The sequence below is a fragment of the Misgurnus anguillicaudatus genome, chromosome 5 (genome assembly GCF_027580225.2).
Source record: "Misgurnus anguillicaudatus chromosome 5, ASM2758022v2, whole genome shotgun sequence".
Lineage (NCBI taxonomy): Eukaryota > Metazoa > Chordata > Actinopteri > Cypriniformes > Cobitidae > Misgurnus > Misgurnus anguillicaudatus.
In genome coordinates, this window is record NC_073341.2 from 38,299,073 (window position 1) to 38,319,670 (window position 20,598).

The 20,598-nt window shown below is 40.4% G+C and overlaps 1 protein-coding gene across 1 annotated transcript in view; it reads left to right on the top strand.

Moving 5' to 3' along the window:
- slc6a6a (solute carrier family 6 member 6a) overlaps window positions 1-20,598 on the top strand; it is a 30,742-nt gene that overhangs the window by 6,553 nt on the left and 3,591 nt on the right. The window contains exons 4-11 of the mRNA XM_055168394.2: window positions 14,532-14,766; window positions 14,843-14,975; window positions 16,301-16,435; window positions 16,539-16,642; window positions 16,804-16,928; window positions 17,104-17,216; window positions 18,865-19,002; window positions 19,086-19,188. Coding sequence (XP_055024369.1) covers window positions 14,532-14,766; window positions 14,843-14,975; window positions 16,301-16,435; window positions 16,539-16,642; window positions 16,804-16,928; window positions 17,104-17,216; window positions 18,865-19,002; window positions 19,086-19,188 — 1,086 coding nt within the window. The remainder of the gene's footprint in view (window positions 1-14,531; window positions 14,767-14,842; window positions 14,976-16,300; window positions 16,436-16,538; window positions 16,643-16,803; window positions 16,929-17,103; window positions 17,217-18,864; window positions 19,003-19,085; window positions 19,189-20,598) is intronic.

Genomic DNA, 20,598 nt, shown 5'->3' on the forward strand with positions numbered 1-20,598 from the left:
ACTGGGCGCTGCACCCATTGGCCAAAGAAGATCACCTGTTTTGGCGTCATGATATTTAAGCTAAATATATATATTTAAATTATTATTTAACTCCCTTTTTTAACAACATGAAAACACTATTCAAACATGACATTAAAATATAAAAAATTACATACATTTCTTGGGGGTGCTGGGCGGGTGCTATGGATATTATAGCCGGAGCTACAGCACCACCTAGCTCCTCCCTGGCGCCGCCACTGTCACCTAGAAAATGTGAAAAAGAACAACCCAGTACCTTAGTTTTGGTAAACCATTCTCTGCAAGCATGTAAAAAATAGGTCATTGAAATCTGGCTCCCCTTGTGATGTCAGAAGGGGATAATACCGCCGCTTAATCTGCACTATCCAACCACGACACCGCCATTTAGTGCATTTTAAAGGACACACCCAAAAACCGCACATTTTTGCTCACACCTACAGAGTGGCAATTTTAACATGCAATAATAAATTATCTATATGATATTTGAACTAAAACTTCACATACGCACTCTGGAGACACCAAAGATTTATTTTACATCTTAAAAAAAAAAAAAACTTGTGAAATGTCCCCTTTAAAACAGCAGGTACTATATAATATGAATATGTATGGATAGTATGAATGAATTCGGACGTACTACATCATGCATCACGTGAAATATGTCGTTTAGACCGGAATGACATTAAACAACCACAAGGGACAGCTGTTTAATATATGCATTTGCATTTGAATAGAGCTACTCTACCGCTTTCAGTCATTTTTAAATAAAACAATGCCTCTCCTTCTTTTTGTTAGATAACTCCTCTCGATTACTATGAATTCAGACATACACCTTGCCTACTGCTTTAGGCACAGCATTAAACTTAGTAAATAGACAAGAAAGACAAAAACTATGTTCAATAAAATAATAAAATCAGGAATTGTATCTGACAAGAATGCTGTTCGTAAAAGATGTCTCTTTTGGTCAAATTATACTTTTTTAAAAATAATTTGTCTCATTTCCCTTATGTGTACGTTATAAATTTCTTAGCATGCCATAGATACATAGATAGTTATGGATGGATGCCACAACACCACCATTCTGCAGCCATAAAGACAAAAAAAAGCATTTTTTTCGTATAGTATCATCAGAAATTCAGCAGACGAGCGATCAAGTCCGATTGGCTGACAGGTCGGCTTGTTACATGCATCTTCAGTGTGACCTGTTTTCAGCATCCGCTGCGGTTGCTAGGCAACGCTGGAAGATGCCGTGTTCTTTTCAAACGTGCCTTTGTGTTCTGATACGATCGGCCTGCGCCTTCTTTCTCCGCCTGGATTGTCTAGTGCGATACGAGTCATTTATACACGCATGCATGAACATGCACGCTATATGTGCGTTTAATTCCTCATCATTTGTTTGCACTGCACTTCTCCAGAGCACATTCACGCTCTGACTAACACCCTAAATCTGGCACTCGTCTCTGCTCCACATTTGGACATGTGTTCTGATCGCCATGGCAACAGCTGTGAGGGGTGACTGAGATGGGATCTTCTTTAGTGCTGCTCAGAGACACGGTAGTCAGATCAGGAGTCCTATTGGATATCTGATTATACTTTTAATATTAAATCTTTCTGGCGTCTGACCGCTGTACTCACACACATGGCTGCCACGACTAGGCTATATTTAGTATGTATGGTATAGATGATTCATATTTCTTGATGCTGTGTAGACTATATCCCCTTCAACTGAATAATTTTGCCCTTAGACTTAATGACAGCTGATGATTTTCTCTTAAACACAAACACAAGGCATGTCGAGGTTCCAGAACTTCCAGCATAAGCAGGCCACTGGAGAAGAAGATTTTTATTCAAGTTGTATGAACCACATGATTGGTGCTTTTTATCCTTATGCTTTCAACTTGACAGCCTTGCTTCAAATGATGTATAAATCACCTGTTGTTTCCTGGAAGAAAGACAGTCATGAACAATATGAGGCCAAATAATGAGACACAAACACACACTCATATACCTGTTCCTGCAGAGTCACAAATGCCCTGTTCCCATGAGCACACAGACACGCAGACACACAGACACACAGACACACACGTTGGTGTATGTGGTTTAAGGGACATCTCCATAGACGCAATAGAGACAGAGCGCCGTTATGCAAATTTGAAAACCACGCCCACCGGGGGGGAAATCAATCCAACCGTCTCCATTGAGTTTGTATTGCGAGAAGCCGCCTCCTTGTCATTTCTGGCTTATAACAAAAAACTGAATAATGCCTAAAAGCTGCTGTGTGACAATATGTACAGCTAACAAGCCAAAGAACCCAGAAATAAGTTTTTATAAGCTGTCGAGCCGTAAAACCCAGCCTTTAAGGAGAATAAAGTGGATCGCCGACTACGTTTCCCCCTAGTGGACGCAGTTCTACTAATAGAAGTACTATGAAAAGTTGCCTTTTTCCATTTTTGTGTCTTTAAACGCTCGATTTTTGTGATCGACAGCTTATAAAAACTTATTTACAGATTAAACTTAAAAACAGGATAATACCTAAAAGCTGTTGTGTGACAATGTGTACATCTAACACGCCAAAAAAATAAATAAATAATTTTTTATAAGCTGTCGACTTCAAAAAACGAGCGTTTAGACACAGAAATGGAAACAGGCAACTTTTCATAGTACTCCTATTAGTAAAACTGCGTCCAATAGGGGGAAACGTAATCGGCGATCCACTTTATTCTCCTTAAAGACTGGGTTTTACGGCTCGACAGCTTATAAAAACTTATTTCTGGTTTCTTTGGCTTGTTAGCTGTACATATTGTCCCAAAGCAGCTTTTAGGCATTATTCAGTTTTTTGTTATAAGCCAGAAATGACAAGGAGGCGGCCTTTTGCAATACAAAGTCAATGGAGACTGTCGGGTTGCTTTCCCCCCCGGTGGGCGTGGTTTTCAGGTTGTGACGCGCTGCGCTCTGTCTCTATGCATTTTATACTGTACAAACTGTTATATTCTATTCCCCTAACCTACCCCAATCCCTAACCCCAGTGTCACAAAAACCTGTTGCCGGTCTTTAATCTATGAAAAACTACCATTAAGTATGTTTTTTTTAGCTTTTCCATTCATGTGGACACTCTCTGTGTCCCCGTAAACCACGTTTATAGCATAATAAACATGTCATTATACACTAGTCCTTGTAAACCACATAGACCAACCCACACACACACACACACTTTGACAGAGACACACGCTTACACACAAACACACCCTACTGAAAAATCCAGCTAAGACCAGCATAAGCTGGTGAGCTGGTTTTAGCTGGTCTCCCGGCTTGGTTTTAGCTGGTTTTTCACAAGCTAAACCATTACTATACTATACAAGTAATGCGCATTACGTAATAATATTACTTTTCTGAAGTAACAAGTAAAGTAATGCATTACTTTATAAATGTACTCATTAACATTTGAGTTACTTTTTTTAAAAGTAATGCGAGTTACTTTTCAGTTTAATTAATTCAATTTAAAAATAAAATAATGTACTGAATTAAACTGAACATATTACTGTAATATTAAGCACTCTGTGCGCTGAGCGGGAACAGTCAAAAACGGAGATGGCAGGCCAGAGCTTGATATTTTTGCGATCATAAAAAACACCTGCAAGGCCTGAAAGAGATAAAGTCTCAGCCAAGTAAGAAAAAGTAATGCAAAAGTAACTTTAAAGTAATGTAAGCATTACTTTCCATGAAAAGTAACTAAGTAACGCAATTAGTTACTTTTTTGGGGATTATAACTTTTTGGGGGATTATAATGCATTACAGTAAAAAATTACTTTCCCCAACACTGACACACATAGAAACTAACACACACTTTGACAGAGACACACACTTACACATAAACACACATAGACACTAACACACAGACACTCACTCACTCACTCACACACACACAAACATAGAGTTTCAACATCATTCAACTCAACATTTCACCACAGACACATACTTATGCACAGATATACCATACAAACACACACACACACACACACACGCACGCACGCACACACACACACGTTTTGCATTCTACTATCAGCTGTCACTGAGCTCCGGGCACCACAGGATGAGTTTGTGGTACATTGTGTTAATCATAGCTCGAAACTAGCGTTCAGCCTTTCATCTACTCTCAACCTTAAAAAAATAACACTATAAATAAAACTGCAGATGAAGAGATGTTGAAGTCAACAGATGAAGCTTTAGTTGTGTGTTGACTCAGCAGGGTCCCAAGAGAGAAAATCATGACCCTACTGATGTGTATGTTACGAGTTTCAAATGTATGGAACTGGAGTAACAAATGATTTCAATTAATTGGGGTTCACTACTCTCAACTCTCCTGGATGACAGCCTGGAAAACAGAATGTGCAGTCAATGAGTGAAAGAGCGAACTGCCATCTTTGTCTCTAAATCTCAATATCTTTATTATAAATGTATCAAAGTCATGGTATGAAACAATAACATTCCCTTATTGTAAACATGTTTCAAATTCAAAGTCTGTTAATTTCAAGTTCACATTTCAATAGTTTTTTTCCTATTCTCAACATATTCTCAGTGAGTTACATTTTTCACGCTCACATTTACAAAATAATCATGTATTTGCAAAAACCAACACGCTCACATTTACAAAATAATCATGTCTCTGCAAAAACCAACATCACTCTCAATTTAAAGTGCAATAACATCACAAATAAATCATGTTTTAAGCTATATAGTTATTTATATATAATTAATTGTTTTTCTTCCTTTAAACTTCAGAAATCTACTAATGTAGTAATGTGAATGATAACCACTCTTTGGCAGTAAATGAATATTTAAATGACTTTAGAGCCACAACATGAATCATGTACATAGGGAAGGCTGTTCAACTTATAAAAACATTGTAAAACAATACTTTAACGGCTGTAAGACAGCTAACTGCTTCTGTACAACTTTAGTAGTATTTTCACTTAGAGGTTTTAACAACATACTCCTCTTTCTTAACATTTACAATAACTTAAAAACTGTCAGGACACCATAAAAATAAAGCATTACCAGGGAGTGAGGACACTTATACACCTATTCACACGTTCAATCACAAAGTACACACGCTATACAGCCGATGACGTCATCGTTTACGCATGCTTTCTCCCGCGATTATAAACACGGGTCTTTAACTCTGCTTTAACTTATCAAAAACTCCATAACCAACTCATCACAGTTTCAATACACTACATACACTTCAGGATGAAACAGTTCTTGTGATTGTTTTTATAGAGTACGAACCTGGAAAACAGAATGTGCAGTCAATGAGTGAAAGAGCGAACCGCCATCTTTGTCTCTAAATCTCAATATGAGAGAAGAGGGAGGCGTCCGTCACTTAGGCAGCACAGTGCAACAATACCCGTACTTTGGTTCTGCTTCATTTGGTTCCCCTCTACATTAATATTGTACTACACAATGAAAGTTGCAATTTTAATGGACGCTGCATGTTTTCACATAAACATATATTTTAAACACAAAATTGTGTTAACACATAAACACGTATCTTTTAAACACTTACTTGTGTTATCAAATAAACATATACCTTTTAAACACCAAATTGTGTTATTACATAAAGGTGTATCACACACTCCCCAACAAATAAAAGTGGCTCCTGACACAAAATGCTCTAAACAATTTCACTCTGAACATTCCCACATTTTTTCAAAATATCCCAACTCTCAATCAGTGTATCCTATATGTCCTATAAAGTGTGTGTACGTAACTGGTGAGTATAGAATGTAACTGTTGTTAGGTATGTAATTGTCTTTCATTGCATCTCATCCACAGTGGGCTGGGTACACTAGGTAAGGGTATGGGGGAATGTACGGGGGAATGTTCGGGGGTTGGAAGTGGTGGAGGTATGGTGAACTGAAACACTGGTAAGTACTCTGTACTGGCTGGATTTCAACTGCACTCACTGTGGGCCATGGGTAATAAGATGGTTGACCCAGGGATGGGTAAGTAAACACATTTTTTGGCCGTCTCTCTCTCGTGGACTGTCTCAGTGGGACCTGATGTTCAGGTTGTGGGTTGGGGACATTGTTTTCTTGATGGACAGTATAAAGTTCCTCTTGGACAATTGCAGGTTGCAGCTGCTCCATGCCATGTTCATTCTCACTGGATATCTCCTGTCCCTCGTCTCTAACACTCTCCCTGTCATGTTCAGGTTCTGCATGAATCATTTCTCCTAGGTGGATCTCTTCCTGTTCAGGTCTGTTTTGGAAGTCAGGAGTAACATACGATGTAGGTAAGTCATTTCCAGCTTTCTCCTTAGGCATTCGCAACCAGTAACGAGGCAAACTTTCCTCTTCCTCTGAGTCACTTACATCTGTGTTCTGGGTCTCATGTGTGGGTTTTGAGTCTGGAGCCCTCTTCTTTCTCTTTTGTAACTCAGCTGCATTGTTAGTCGGGTTCTGAAGAGGCTCTACAGGTAGGTCGTTGACTTGCAACAGGAGGTTTCTGTGTAGAGTGCGAATGGGTCGACCTCCTGCCTCTGGGCTTACTTTGTATACAGGGTTATCTCCAACCTGTTCTCTCACAATGTAGATAAGCTGTTCCCAGTAAGGTCTAAGCTTCCCGGGGCCCCCTCGTTCACTGAGATTGCGTACCAGGACTCTGTCCCCAGGCTGAAGAATCACACCTCTGCTCCGTTTATCATAGTATGTCTTCCCTTTAGAGCTGGACTGTCGGCTATTTGCGTCTGCTATTCTGTATGCCTCCACCATTTTTCCTGCCCATTTCTCAGCATATCCTTTTGGTCCATTCGTTTCAGCTCCCTCATCTGTTACGAGTCCGAAGAGGATGTCCACTGGTAGGCGGGGATGCCTGCCATACAGCAAATAGTATGGGGAGAACCCTGTGGCCTCGTGCCTTGTACAGTTATATGCCTGGAGTACATGGGGCAAATGGTCCTTCCAACTCTCCTTCTCTTTTTCCCCCAGGGTGCGGAGCATCTGCAATAGCGTGCGGTTGAATCTTTCTGCAGGATTGCCCTGGGGGTGATACGGGGAGGTTCTGGAGTGAGCGACACCAGCTAATTGTCTGAGAGTTCTGAAGAGTTCATTCTCAAACTCCCGACCCTGGTCATGGTGTAGTTTGGCCGGGTATCCAAATCTGGGAATGAAATCATTGAAAAGCCTGTCAGCGGCTGTCTTGCCAGCCTTGTTCCTGGTGGGGTAAGCTTGCGCGAATCTGGTAAAGTGGTCCACCACTACCAGGATATACTCATATCCACCTCTACAGGCTTCCAGGTGAAGGAAATCGATGCACACCAACTCAAGAGGTGAGTTTGATGTTATACTTCCCATTGGTGCTCTTTCATGTGTAGCTGGCTTTTTCTGCTTAATGCAAGGGCACTTTCTTGTCACATACTCCTCTATTTCCCTTTTCATGAAAGGCCAGTAGAAACGCTCCCTCGCAAGGCTCAGAACTTTTTCTACACCAACATGGCACATGTTGTTATGCAGCTGGGTAAGTACTGTACATTTGTAGGTGGCGGGTAGGACCAGTTGTTGTCGACCTGCACTCTTCCTATAGAGAAGGTCATTCTCCATGTATAATCTGCTCCACTCCCTTAACAACCTCCTTGCGTGTGTGTCCATTTTCCCTTTTTCATCCTCTGCTGGTGGTGTGTCATTCTCCTTTAATGCCATGATTTTCCCAATAGCAGGGTCTTTTCTTTGTTCTCTCACAAGCTCGTCATGACTGACTTCCGGCAGAGGCTCAACTTGAGTTTGGCTGTGAGATTTTAAGTTGAGGGCCGCCACCCAGGCCACATCTCCTTGTTGTGCTCTCTGGCTTCCTTCCCATGCAGCACATACTGCCTCCTCCGACATCTCTTCCGAGCACCCAGCCATGAAGGTGTCAATGTCCAGGGGGCAGCGTGATAGGGTGTCAGCATCGATATTGGTTTTGCCTGGCCGGTATTTGATGTCAAAGTTGAAATCAGCCAGTTGCCCGACCCACCGGTGACCAACTGCGTTGAGTTTGGCCGTACTCAGAATGTACGTGAGGGGATTATTGTCCGTGAAGACTGTGAAATGTGGGGCGTAGAATAAGTAGTCACGGAACTTCTCACATATCGCCCACTTCAACGCGAGGAATTCAAGCTTTCCGCTGTGTAAGTGATACTTTTGTTCCGCTGATGTTAGGGTACGTGACCCGTACCCGATCACCCTCATCTTCCCATCGTGGTTCTGATAAAGAACTGCACCGAGACCTTTTTGGGAGGCATCTGTGTGGAGTGTGAAGGGACGGTTGAAATCGGGGTACGCCAGCACTGGGGCTTTGGTCAGCTGGTCCACAAGCTGTTCGAGGACCAGTTGGTGTTGCCTGTTCCACTCTACCGGAGTACGGGAGGACTGCTGACTACATTTTGTTTTTCCTCGTGGCGGTTTGGCCGGAGGGGTGCTGGGTTTTGACTGGAGCAGGTGATACAGGGGGTTAGCTATACGTGAGAAGTCCTGCACGTATGTTCGGTAGTAGCTCAGGAACCCAAGTAACTGCCTAACTTCCCCAACTGTCTGTGGCGTCTTTTCTTTCAGATCACGCACTGCTTCAAGGTCTTTAGGGTCCATTTTTACCCCTTCCGCTGACACCAACCGGCCGACATATCGTACCTCTTTGCGGAAGAGCTCGCATTTCTCCGGCTTCAGCTTAACCCCGTGCTGTTGCAAGGCTTGGAGGACTCTGCGTAGCACCTGCACATGCTCCTCAAAGGATCTGGAAAAGCACAGCACATCGTCGAGGTAAGGGATGCAGCATTCATCTCTCAGCGTGTCAAGCATCCTTTCCATGCTCCTCTGAAAAGCCGCTGGAGCATTTGATAGCCCAAACGGTATGCGGACCCACTCGTAGAGCCCCCATGGGGTTATGAATGCAGTCAGGTACCTTGACCCTTCGGCAATAAAGCCTTGATGATAGGCTTTGCCCTGGTCGAGGATCGAAAACCAGGCATATCCTCCCAAGGAGTCAGTGAGGTCCTGAATTCTGGGAAGTGGGTGACGGTCTGGCACAGTTTTGTTGTTGAGGAGCCGGTAATCGACACATAGGCGCAAGGACCCATCCTTCTTCCTTACACAGATGACAGGAGCTGAATAAGGCGACTGGGACTTTACGATCCACCCTTTAACCAACAGCTCCTGGATGTACTCCTTAACTTCCCTGTAGAGTGGTTTTGGGATGGATGCGTAGGCCCTCTGAACAGGTATGTCATCTTTAGTCCTGATCTCCATCTGTAGGGAGGGGATGCATCCTATGTCGTTGCTGTCACGGGCGAATGCGCCACATTCCTCGTAGAGCACTTCCTTCACTGCCTGTTGTTGTTCAGGGCTGAGGTGACTGATATCAACAGGAGGAAGCCAGGACTCGGGTGGAGCGGTGATGGGAGAAGCGACAACCTTAACCTCGACTGATGTCGACTTTCTTGGTGTGGGATCCGTATGATGTGACTGTGGTGCATCGGTCTCAATGACCTTGATAACATGTTGGATGGTTCCCAGTGAGGTTCTTCTTGGCAGGGTGACTTCATGTTTTGAGTGATTGGAGATGGGCACTTTAACATAGGGCCGACGGGTGTTATTGATTTCCAAGAGGCCTTCTCCTACACTCAGCTGCCCTAAGACAATGTTTTCCTCCGTTGGTTCGTATAGAACAAGGGGATTAGAGACATCAAAGTTAGGAGGTATCCTACACCATACATGAGCTGTTCTGCCAGGGGGAATGATGGTATGGTCTTGGCCCACTCTTATAGTAACTGGATCACTGTATGTCCGAGGAGGCACCTGGATGAGATTCACAATGGCCTCCACCTGTTCCTCCTCTATTCCAAAGGCGCTGCGGAGAAGGTTGACAACCGTTGCAACTGCATTGTCTGAGGGCTCCTTCCTCCTGATGATTTCCTGGAGTACATTTGCTCCTAGAATGGGCTGGGGCAGTGATAGTGGGCTGACTAGGAAAGGGGCCTGTATGGTAAGATTTGGGTCTTCATTCCCTGCAAGATTGACAGTGAGCTCAACCCATCCACTGTAGGGGACAGCATGGCCAGTAACTGCATAGACGCCAAGTTCTTCCTCCAACAGTTCAGAAAGGGGTCTCAAGATATGATTGGGAATGTGAGTATCGATCCATTGTTGGTCAATTATGCTCACCTGTGAGCCTGAATCAAATAGGACGGTAGCTGGGTACCCGCCAATCAAACATTTCAGCAGACTTTTCTTCCCAATTAGGGGTGCCTTGGAGGCGATGTTACTCTGGTTGGTAAGTACCTGTGAATTTTGCTGTTTGTTTTGCTTGAGGTGTTTTGTTATTGTTTTGTTACTTGTTACCGTCTGGGACTGAAGCTGCTCACCGGTCTCTGGGCGTCCCTCCCCGAAGACCGAGCCCCGTTTCCCTGCACTCTGACACGTTGCAGACATCCCACTGCTCTGTGCCCTGCCTCTCCACACACGAAGCAATGGTTACATTCCTGTACACCCTGTTCGGTGCATTTCGGACAACGGCCTGTTCTTCCTCTCACCTGGACTGTAGGTTGCCCCAGCTGTGGTTGGACAGGTCTGCCAGAGGTTGGCTGAGGAGGAGGGTAAGACATACGTGTATTTTCTGCTTGCTGCTCAATCAAAGAAGCCACCATGTGTGTAAGGGTCTCTACCTGAGAAGTGAGCTGTTGTATTGTGTGGAGATTTTCACTGTTGGATGGCATATCCCGTGACTTGTTATTGTTACAATCTCCTGTCTCAACCTTGGCGCTGTGTGCTTGTGTTACCTTTTGCCGGGGTGGTTGGCCCAGCCTGCGTTGGTGCTCATTCTCATCACTTATTATTTTCATGACCTGGCGAAGGATTTCCTCATCTGTGACTTGGCTGTTTGAGATTAGAGGCCTCAATCTCTGCCGGAGATCAGCATGTTTTGTCCCCAAACCCTGATAGATAGTATGAAGGAACACCTCCTGGATGGTTTTGGGATCATATGAAATGTCTGCGCTTGCCTGTCGGGACTGGAAAAGGATTTTCTGCTTCAGCCCAATCATGCGATAGAGAAACTGCTGAGGTGATTCTTGGTCTGATTGCCTGGCGCACATTAATTCCTGGAACATCTCAGTCGTTGCTTTCTCTCCGAGGTGAGACCTGAGGAAACCTTTTAGCTCAGATACTGTAATTGAGTCTTTGTTTACAAGCATATCTTTAAAAGCCCCTGGTTTGATGATCCTCAACACCCCTCTCACCACTTCTGCTTCTGCAAAGCCCTCTTTCACTCCCTCGTCGATCTGTTTGCTGATATTGTTGTAATTTAAATCAGAGTTCTGATCCCCAACCTGACCGCCATGTACTTTGAAGTCTCTACGCGGCAGGTAGGAGATGTCCTTCAGTAATACTGGTCGCTCTGTGATCATCTGTGGCGTACAGTGTAACTCTGGCTCACCCCGATGGAGGTAGGTTGTGGGTGCTGGGATCTCTGTGAATTCACGTTGCCGCAGTTTCTCCCCCAGCTCTTCATACACTTGTCTTAGTTGTTCTAATGACTGTGTTGTTGTAGTGGTAGGAGTGTTAGAGTGGTGTTGTGTTTGCATAACTGTACTGTTAGGGTGAGAATAAGGTTGTGATGTAGGGTTTGGGTGTGTAGTAACTGGACTTTGACTAGGTGTAATGTGTGTGCTAGCTTCACTCAATGTACCCACTGGAAAATTAACAGAAGCATCAGCATTAATCATTTTACCTATAAAATCATTTACATCCCACAGCTGACACTAACCCTCATCCTCAAGTTCTAGTAAGGTGTCAGATTGCATGTAGGAGACTACATACTCCATGCAGCCTTCTTCATCATCCACATTCGGCTCTTTTTCATTTCGACTGTTAGTTTAAATTTCTTTTGCAACCTGATATATGTCGTTGCTCGAGAGTCTGAATAGTTGTTTCTTTATTCCCCATACTAGGTATTTACGAGTTGAAGACATGGTGTGTGGTTCAGTAAATCAGTGGTGTTGTGACTTAGAAAATGGCTTGTGTGTGTGCGTGTCGACCTCTCGATCACAGGTAAGATCCCCAAATGCTGGTGTGCGATGACCACAGAATCAGCACGTAGACCTCTGGAAAGTAGCGTGCGCTGGCCTCAGGATCAGTAGTGCGGCTCCTAAGTGAGGTTGAGATCCCTTTCCTCTTTGGTCCCCCTCCTCGGACACCCACGGATTGACTCCTGGCATGCAGCAGCGTCTTGCCACCTTGGTCGCGTGGTTCTAGTATCTCTGGACCTGCTCCCCCTATGGTTGATGAGGAGAGATCCCGGACGAGCCCCCACAGTTTGTTACGAGTTTCAAATGTATGGAACTGGAGTAACAAATGATTTCAATTAATTGGGGTTCACTACTCTCAACTCTCCTGGATGACAGCCTGGAAAACAGAATGTGCAGTCAATGAGTGAAAGAGCGAACCGCCATCTTTGTCTCTAAATCTCAATATCTTTATTATAAATGTATCAAAGTCATGGTATGAAACAATAACATTCCCTTATTGTAAACATGTTTCAAATTCAAAGCCTGTTAATTTCAAGTTCAACATTTCAATAGTTTTTTTCCTATTCTCAACATATCAGTGAGTTACATTTTTCACGCTCACATTTACAAAATAATCATGTATTTGCAAAAACCAACACGCTCACATTTACAAAATAATCATGTCTCTGCAAAAACCAACATCACTCTCAATTTAAAGTGCAATAACATCACAAATAAATCATGTTTTAAGCTATATAGTTATTTATATATAATTAATTGTTTTTCTTCCTTTAAACTTCAGAAATATACTAATGTAGTAATGTGAATGATAACCACTCTTTGGCAGTAAATGAATATTTAAATGACTTTAGAGCCACAACATGAATCATGTACATAGGGAAGGCTGTTCAACTTATAAAAACATTGTAAAACAATACTTTAACGGCTGTAAGACAGCTAACTGCTTCTGTACAACTTTAGTAGTATTTTCACTTAGAGGTTTTAACAACATACTCCTCTTTCTTAACATTTACAATAACTTAAAAACTGTCAGGACACCATAAAAATAAAGCATTACCAGGGAGTGAGGACACTTATACACCTATTCACACGTTCAATCACAAAGTACACACGCTATACAGCCGATGACGTCATCGTTTACGCATGCTTTCTCCCGCGATTATAAACACGGGTCTTTAACTCTGCTTTAACTTATCAAAAACTCCATAACCAACTCATCACAGTTTCAATACACTACATACACTTCAGGATGAAACAGTTCTTGTGATTGTTTTTATAGAGTACGAACCTGGAAAACAGAATGTGCAGTCAATGAGTGAAAGAGCGAACCGCCATCTTTGTCTCTAAATCTCAATATGAGAGAAGAGGGAGGCGTCCGTCACTTAGGCAGCACAGTGCAACAATACCCGTACTTTGGTTCTGCTTCATTTGGTTCCCCTCTACATTAATATTGTACTACACAATGAAAGTTGCAATTTTAATGGACGCTGCATGTTTTCACATAAACACATATATTTTAAACACAAAATTGTGTTAACACATAAACACGTATCTTTTAAACACTTTCTTGTGTTATCAAATAAACATATACCTTTTAAACACCAAATTGTGTTATTACATAAAGGTGTATCACATGTACATGATGACACAGACTGATACATATGCATATAAACTGAATGCACTGTAAGTCACTATGCATTTGAGAGACACTTTCAGATTAAAGGTATATTTGAGTCAGTTTGTGTGGGAATCAAAGCCATGATCTCGGATATTGCTAGATGTCACGGTGCCTTGGGTTAAGAGTAAACTTAAGTAGATAGGATTTTTGTCCTAAGTAAGAAATATTATTTGTCATACCCATAATGAACGTGGCATTTCTGACCAGCAGTGAGCTGTTTAAAGGGTTGGATTGGTAGTCTAACGATCTGAGCTGGTAATATGTTTAATGAGTCATTGTGCATTAAGTGCCTGTGCCACATCTCTGGTTTCTCCATAGGGACTGTTAGCATCAGTAAAGCACTTCAAATTGTTTAGATAACAAGTGAACAGCTTGAGAACAACTTAGTTGCTCACCCTTATCTAATTCATAATTTTCTTGTTTTCTCTGAGTTCACAGCTCAACAAAATGTGTATATTTTCTGTTTCCATTGCATTAACATCTATGCATTTGGCAAATGCTTTTATCTAAAGTGACTTCAAAGTATATGTGTTATTGCGAATTAAACCCATGACCTTTCTGCTGCTAATGCAATGCTCAACACTGTCAGAAGAAGGTATGTACCATTTAGGTACAGATATGTATATATTTGGTGACATTATGTACATTTGAGGTACTAATATGTACTATTATTAACTCTTTAGGTGCACTCTTTCTTTTTTTGACGTTGTACAGAAACATTTTTAAGCAGCATTAAAATTAAAAAGACATTTTCAAGTTGACAATCTTGCATGCATGTGACAGGGATTGGCTACGCCTCAGTGGTGATCGTGTCTCTGCTGAACGTCTACTACATTGTGATCCTGGCCTGGGGTCTGTACTACCTGCTTCAGTGTTTTCAGCACGAGCTGCCCTGGGCTCGCTGCCGTCACAGCTGGAACACGGAGAACTGCGTGGAGGACACCGTCCGTAAGAACAAAACGCTGTGGCTCTCCGCCAACGCCGTCAACCTCACCTCACCCGTCACTGAATTCTGGGAGTGAGTATAAAGCCGAGTGGATGCGTTGACCCGAGGGGTGTGTGTGTTCACCCGTACTCATCACTGTTGTCTGTAGGAGGAACGTCCTGAGCATATCTTCGGGGATCGATGAGGTCGGCGGGCTGAAGTGGGACCTGGCGCTCTGCCTGCTGGCCGTTTGGATCATCTGCTTCTTCTGCATATGGAAAGGAGTGAAATCCACCGGCAAGGTCAGCGAGAGATGTAGAAAAGCATTCATGTGCATAAACAAAACGTTTTGCAGAAACACATTGCATGGAGCCTTGGTTCTCTCAAGATGTTATTATCATATGTTCGATTGCAGAAATAGATTCAATTCAATTTTATTTTATTTATATGGCGCTTTTCACAATTATTTAACTGTTCCAAAGCAGCTTTGCTTTAATAAAAATTAGAGAAAACACAGAAAAATCAGAAGACAACAAAAGTAGGAGAAAGACCCCCTAGAAAAAAAGTCCTTGGGAGAAAAAAACCCTTGAGAAACAGATAGACTTAGCTGATCCTATAGAAGATATACTATATATTAAATACTACATTTTATGGGAATTACATTTTTTATTAAAAGTTGGTTGTCGCAGGGCAGACTTTGGCAATCCTGTAGTGATAAAAAATACTATATACTGTATTTTTAAGTACTATATATTAAAAAAATATTAGACTATAAGATTGAATAAGAATAAAAAAAATGTAATTAAATTGTTGGTTAATTTTATTGACACTACTGTATGAAATTTATGAGTTTGCTTGATTGCTTTCCCTAAATTTAATATGCTCACTCATCAGTGCCAACATATTTTTGCTAAGATATTAACTTCTCTCATAAGAAAAGTAAAAAAACAAAAAAAATTATTTAAAATAAATTAATTTTTTTATAAAAATATTTTAGAAATGAATGGCTTGGAACAGTGAATGAAGATAAATCGGCTCATAACAAATGGAAATTACTTCATATCTTTTTGATAAAATGACAATTTTATAAATTATTGTTAAAATGACAATTTTATAAATTATTGTTAAAATGACAATTTTATAAATTATAGGCAAAGGTGCTAGAATATAATATTGGATGCTTTTAGTCACAACAAAACTCCAATATTATATTTGTGTTATTACAATGTAAAAAAATATAAATAAATGATGTAAGTGTTTCAAAACATTTGAATGATAATATAATAAAATGCATTCAGCACTTAAAAAAATTCTTATTAAAAATATGCCAAAAATCATTTTGGGCACAGCTGTCAAAAAAGATAAGCTAAAGATGATAAAGACTTTGTAAAATAATCAGAAATGGTAAAAACATTTAAAAACAGCCAATAAGAGTCAATTTGGTGTAGTATAGGAGTTAAATTCACGACCAATTTTCATGAACTTCATATACACATATTTGTGTTTATAAATAAGGTCCAGCATTAATTTAGTTAAACTCTTCTTAAAATAAAATTAAAACACAATTTGTAAAATGTAAAATAGGTGTAAAATACTTTTATTTTCTCAAACTCTCTCCTGTCCACAGGTGGTTTATTTCACAGCCACGTTTCCTTTCCTCATGTTGATTGTTCTGCTGGTTCGAGGTGTGACGCTGCCTGGTGCGGCTGAGGGCATCAAGTTTTACCTTTATCCTAATTTGACTCGTCTGCAGGACCCTGAGGTACCAAAAAAGAGAGAGTAATGTGTTTAGGTTTTCATTTTTAAAAGCCAAATGTGATGACCTAAACGCCACCTGATCTCTCTCTCTCTTTCTCTGTATGCAGGTGTGGATTGATGCTGGCACTCAGATATTTTTCTCTTATGCCATTTGTCTTGGTGCTATGACATCACTGGGAAGTTACAACAAATACAAATATAACTGCTACAGGTTTGTGAAAATGTCTTTGACAACATAACATTGTAGTTTACTGTACGTACTAATTGATGCTTATAGTTGATGGTCAACGTTCTGTAGTGAAAGTTTTCTGAATTATCTTCTACCGACGATCAATTATTAGTTTAGAGTTTTGCTCTGCATGTATTTTTTAGGGATTGCATGCTACTCGGGTGTCTGAACAGTGGTACCAGCTTTGTGTCGGGCTTTGCCATCTTCTCTGTGCTGGGCTTCATGGCGCAGGAACAGGGCATAGCCATCGCTGATGTGGCCGAGTCAGGTAGGCCTACTAGTAGAAACACTTTTAGGAATTATAACCAGGTCTTATTTACACGTTTGCCTCAAGTGATTTACAGTTTACACTTTTATATGTTTTGTTTCTTTGGTTCCATTGTTTTTGTGTGGCATGTGGTAAGTTTTGTGATAGCACATGCCTTAACTTGTATGTCCCTCAGGTCCTGGTTTAGCCTTCATCGCGTACCCAAAGGCCGTTACTATGATGCCACTGCCAACGGTCTGGGCGATACTTTTTTTCATAATGCTTCTGCTGCTGGGCCTAGACAGTCAGGTTAGATCACAACATAAATATTGTACAAGATTTCAAAAACACTTTTGATAAAACTCTTTATAGCTTTTTACAGTTACATTTCTAGCCAAAGCAACTTACAGTTCAATATACACTCACCTAAAGGATTATTAGGAACACCTGTTCAATTTTTCATTAATGCAATTATTTAATCAACCAATCACATGGCAGTTGCTTCAGTTTATTAAGGGGTTTGGTCCTGGTCAAAACAATCTCCTGAACTCCAAACTGAATGTCAGAATGAGAAAGGTGATTTAAGCAATTTTGAGCGTGGCATGGTTGTTGGTGCCAGACGGGCCGGTCTGAGTATTTCACAATCTGCTCAGTTACTGGGATTTTCACGCACAACCATTTCTAGGGTTTACAACGAATGGTGTGAAAAGGGAAAACATCCAGTATGTGGCAGTCCTGTGGGCAAAAATGCCTTGTTGATGCCAGAGGTCAGAGGAGAATGAGCCGACTGATTCAAGCTGATAGAAGAGCAACTTTGACTGAAATAACCACTCGTTACAACCGAGGTATGCAGCAAAGCATTTGTGAAGCCACAACACGCACAACCTTGAGGAGGATGGGCTACAACAGCAGAAGACCCCACCGGGTATCACTAATTTCCACTACAAATAGGAAAAAGAGGCTACAATTTGCACAAGCTCACCAAAATTGGACCGTAAAATATAAATAAAATAGATCTACTTAGAATTTATTGCAAATAGACTTTAGAGTTTATTCTTATAATGTGCACAATAGAGTAAGGTGTAAATACAAAATGTGCCACTTTTGAGAATTTCATTTGATTGTATCAGCCTTTAATGCAAACATATGTTTACGAACATGGCAACTACAACAAAAAAGCAGTTTATTTTTTTACTTCTCTAATAAGTGTCCAACTGTGCAATAAAATGTTCATCCAACGGTGTGACATACGAGCGTGTGGTGTTGAACTGAAATATTACAAACATTGAGAGAGTTAAGCCAGCAGATCATAACTTTACAGCATACTGCTCAATCCTGATATGAAACATCATCTCTTACTGCGGCCGTGAGCCAGCGCTAAAGGATTCGGTCTATATATTTAGGGCTTCATCCCACAAACACACCCGCACACACGCTTCACGAGACTCTGAAGTTATTCCAGTCTCATATGACTAAATGAAAAGCCAACATGTGCCAGATCACATTACTGTTGATGTGTGAAATTACACCAATGCTAAACACACAAACACAAACATAGACACAGACACTCAGGTGTGCAATACAGGACACCGGTCATTGATGTAAAGGTGTCTTCACATCTATACTTTTTTTAAGGGAGAAGTTATTTAATTACAGTAATTATTACTTTATAATAAATTTCACCCAACACTGACTTTATAGGGAGGCACTGAAGCACAAACGTCATGGTTTTGAATCCCACAAACACACATATTGATAAAATGTATACTAGAAATGCACTGTAAGTTGCTTTAATAAAATTATCTGTCAAATGTATAAATGTAATTTTTTTTGACTGCGGTGTTCAACTGTTATGCTTTCGAAGTGTACTACACTGCTTTGAAGTAAAGCACCTGTTAAAAAAATCGCATGCAGATTAAATCGGTGACATCGTATGTGTGTGTTATGTCATCATCAGTTTGTAGAAGTGGAGGGTCAGATCACATCTCTGGTTGATCTGTACCCATCCCTCCTAAGGAAGGGATACCGGAGAGAAATCTTCATCGCTGTTATCTGCGTCATCAGTTATGTGCTGGGACTCACCATGGTCACTAAAGTAAGAGACGGCAGGAGAGAAAAGTGTTTTTCTTGGTTCTTCCTGCAGTGTTTAAACGCTTAACGTTTCTGTGTGTTTCTCAGGGTGGCATGTACGTCTTTCAGCTGTTTGACTATTACGCGGCCAGCGGTGTTTGCCTTCTCTGGGTTGCATTCTTTGAATGTGTTGCAGTAGCCTGGGTTTACGGTAAGTGTGCACTAGTAGTGTTGGACAAATAATGGTTTTTAATAGTCACTGCTGATAATGTACAATCAGCTGGTTATTATTATAAAATAATCTATGTGTATGTGAAGCACAGGGGTCATATGCGATAGTAATATACAGTATTGTGAAAATCACCATGCCACTGGATCAGTTGTTTCTGCAATGGAATTTTAACCATATATAACCATTAAATCCTAATTTCTAATTCAAATCGATGACTTCAGTCTCCTCAAATAGTTCAAGATGTGTTTAGTGCCAACACTGTAAAAATTGAAAATTTGAATCAACTTAATTTTTTGGATGTCACCAACTGAAGTATTTTTCACTTAAACATATAAATTGAACTGAAGTAATTTTCCAACTTTTCATTTTTAAAGTGAAGGTCACACTAAATACACTGTAAAAAATTCCATCAACTTGAATTTACAATTAATTTCTACTTTTTTAACTGGTAAGGAGTAAAAATTAAGTTGAATCAGCTGGTTATTTCAACTTTATAGTAACTTGTAAAGAAAGTTGAAAATAATTGCAGTTTCAAGTTGTTAAACAAAATAAATAATTTTGCCACGCTGTAATAAAAAAATGTTGGTTTAATTGAAGTAAATAAGTTACCTAGATGCCTTAAAGTTTTAAGTTAATTCAAAAATAAAGTTGTGTAAAAATTGTTGTCAACTAATATTTTTAAATTGAACAAACAATGCAGTTTTTATGGTGCAGAAAAAGCCATTTTATTATTGTGTTTCTTTTAAACATTTTGTCTATATATTTCCAAAATATATAGATTCCAACATTCCAAATTCACTAACTTAAGAATGAAAATAAGAACAAATTCATGCACAAAAAATCGTTGCTGCCTTAAATTTTTTGTTGAATTAACTCAGATTTACAAGTAATTTTAACTTTTATTTATCTTAACTAGAAATGAGTTGTTTTAACTTGAGTTGATTAAAAAATTTAAGGCAGCAAATATTTTTTTACAGTGTGTGCGTGCACAGGTGTTGTGAATTATGAGGAAAGTTCACGAGAAGTTCAAATGTGTTTATAAATACAAAAAAGTATGCAATTATTAGTGACGGAAGTGCCGTTTAGCGGCTTTTGCATCCAAGCTTCTCATATGCACATCTGTATGCAGCTCTATACTATAGTAAAAGATTGCTTATATTTGTTTACTGCATAAATTCTGATATGCATATGTAGAGTCACTGTTAACATAACTGTTTGTCTTGAATTCATTGTAAAAATTTGCTGTAATTATGCAGCTGGTTGCCAGTAACTTACTGTAGAACATAAAGACTGAAAATGTTTCATATTCATTTAACTTTGAACAAACTGTTGCCAGTAAATAACATAAATGTAAAATCTACAGTAAGTTACTGGCAGCTAGTTGCCACT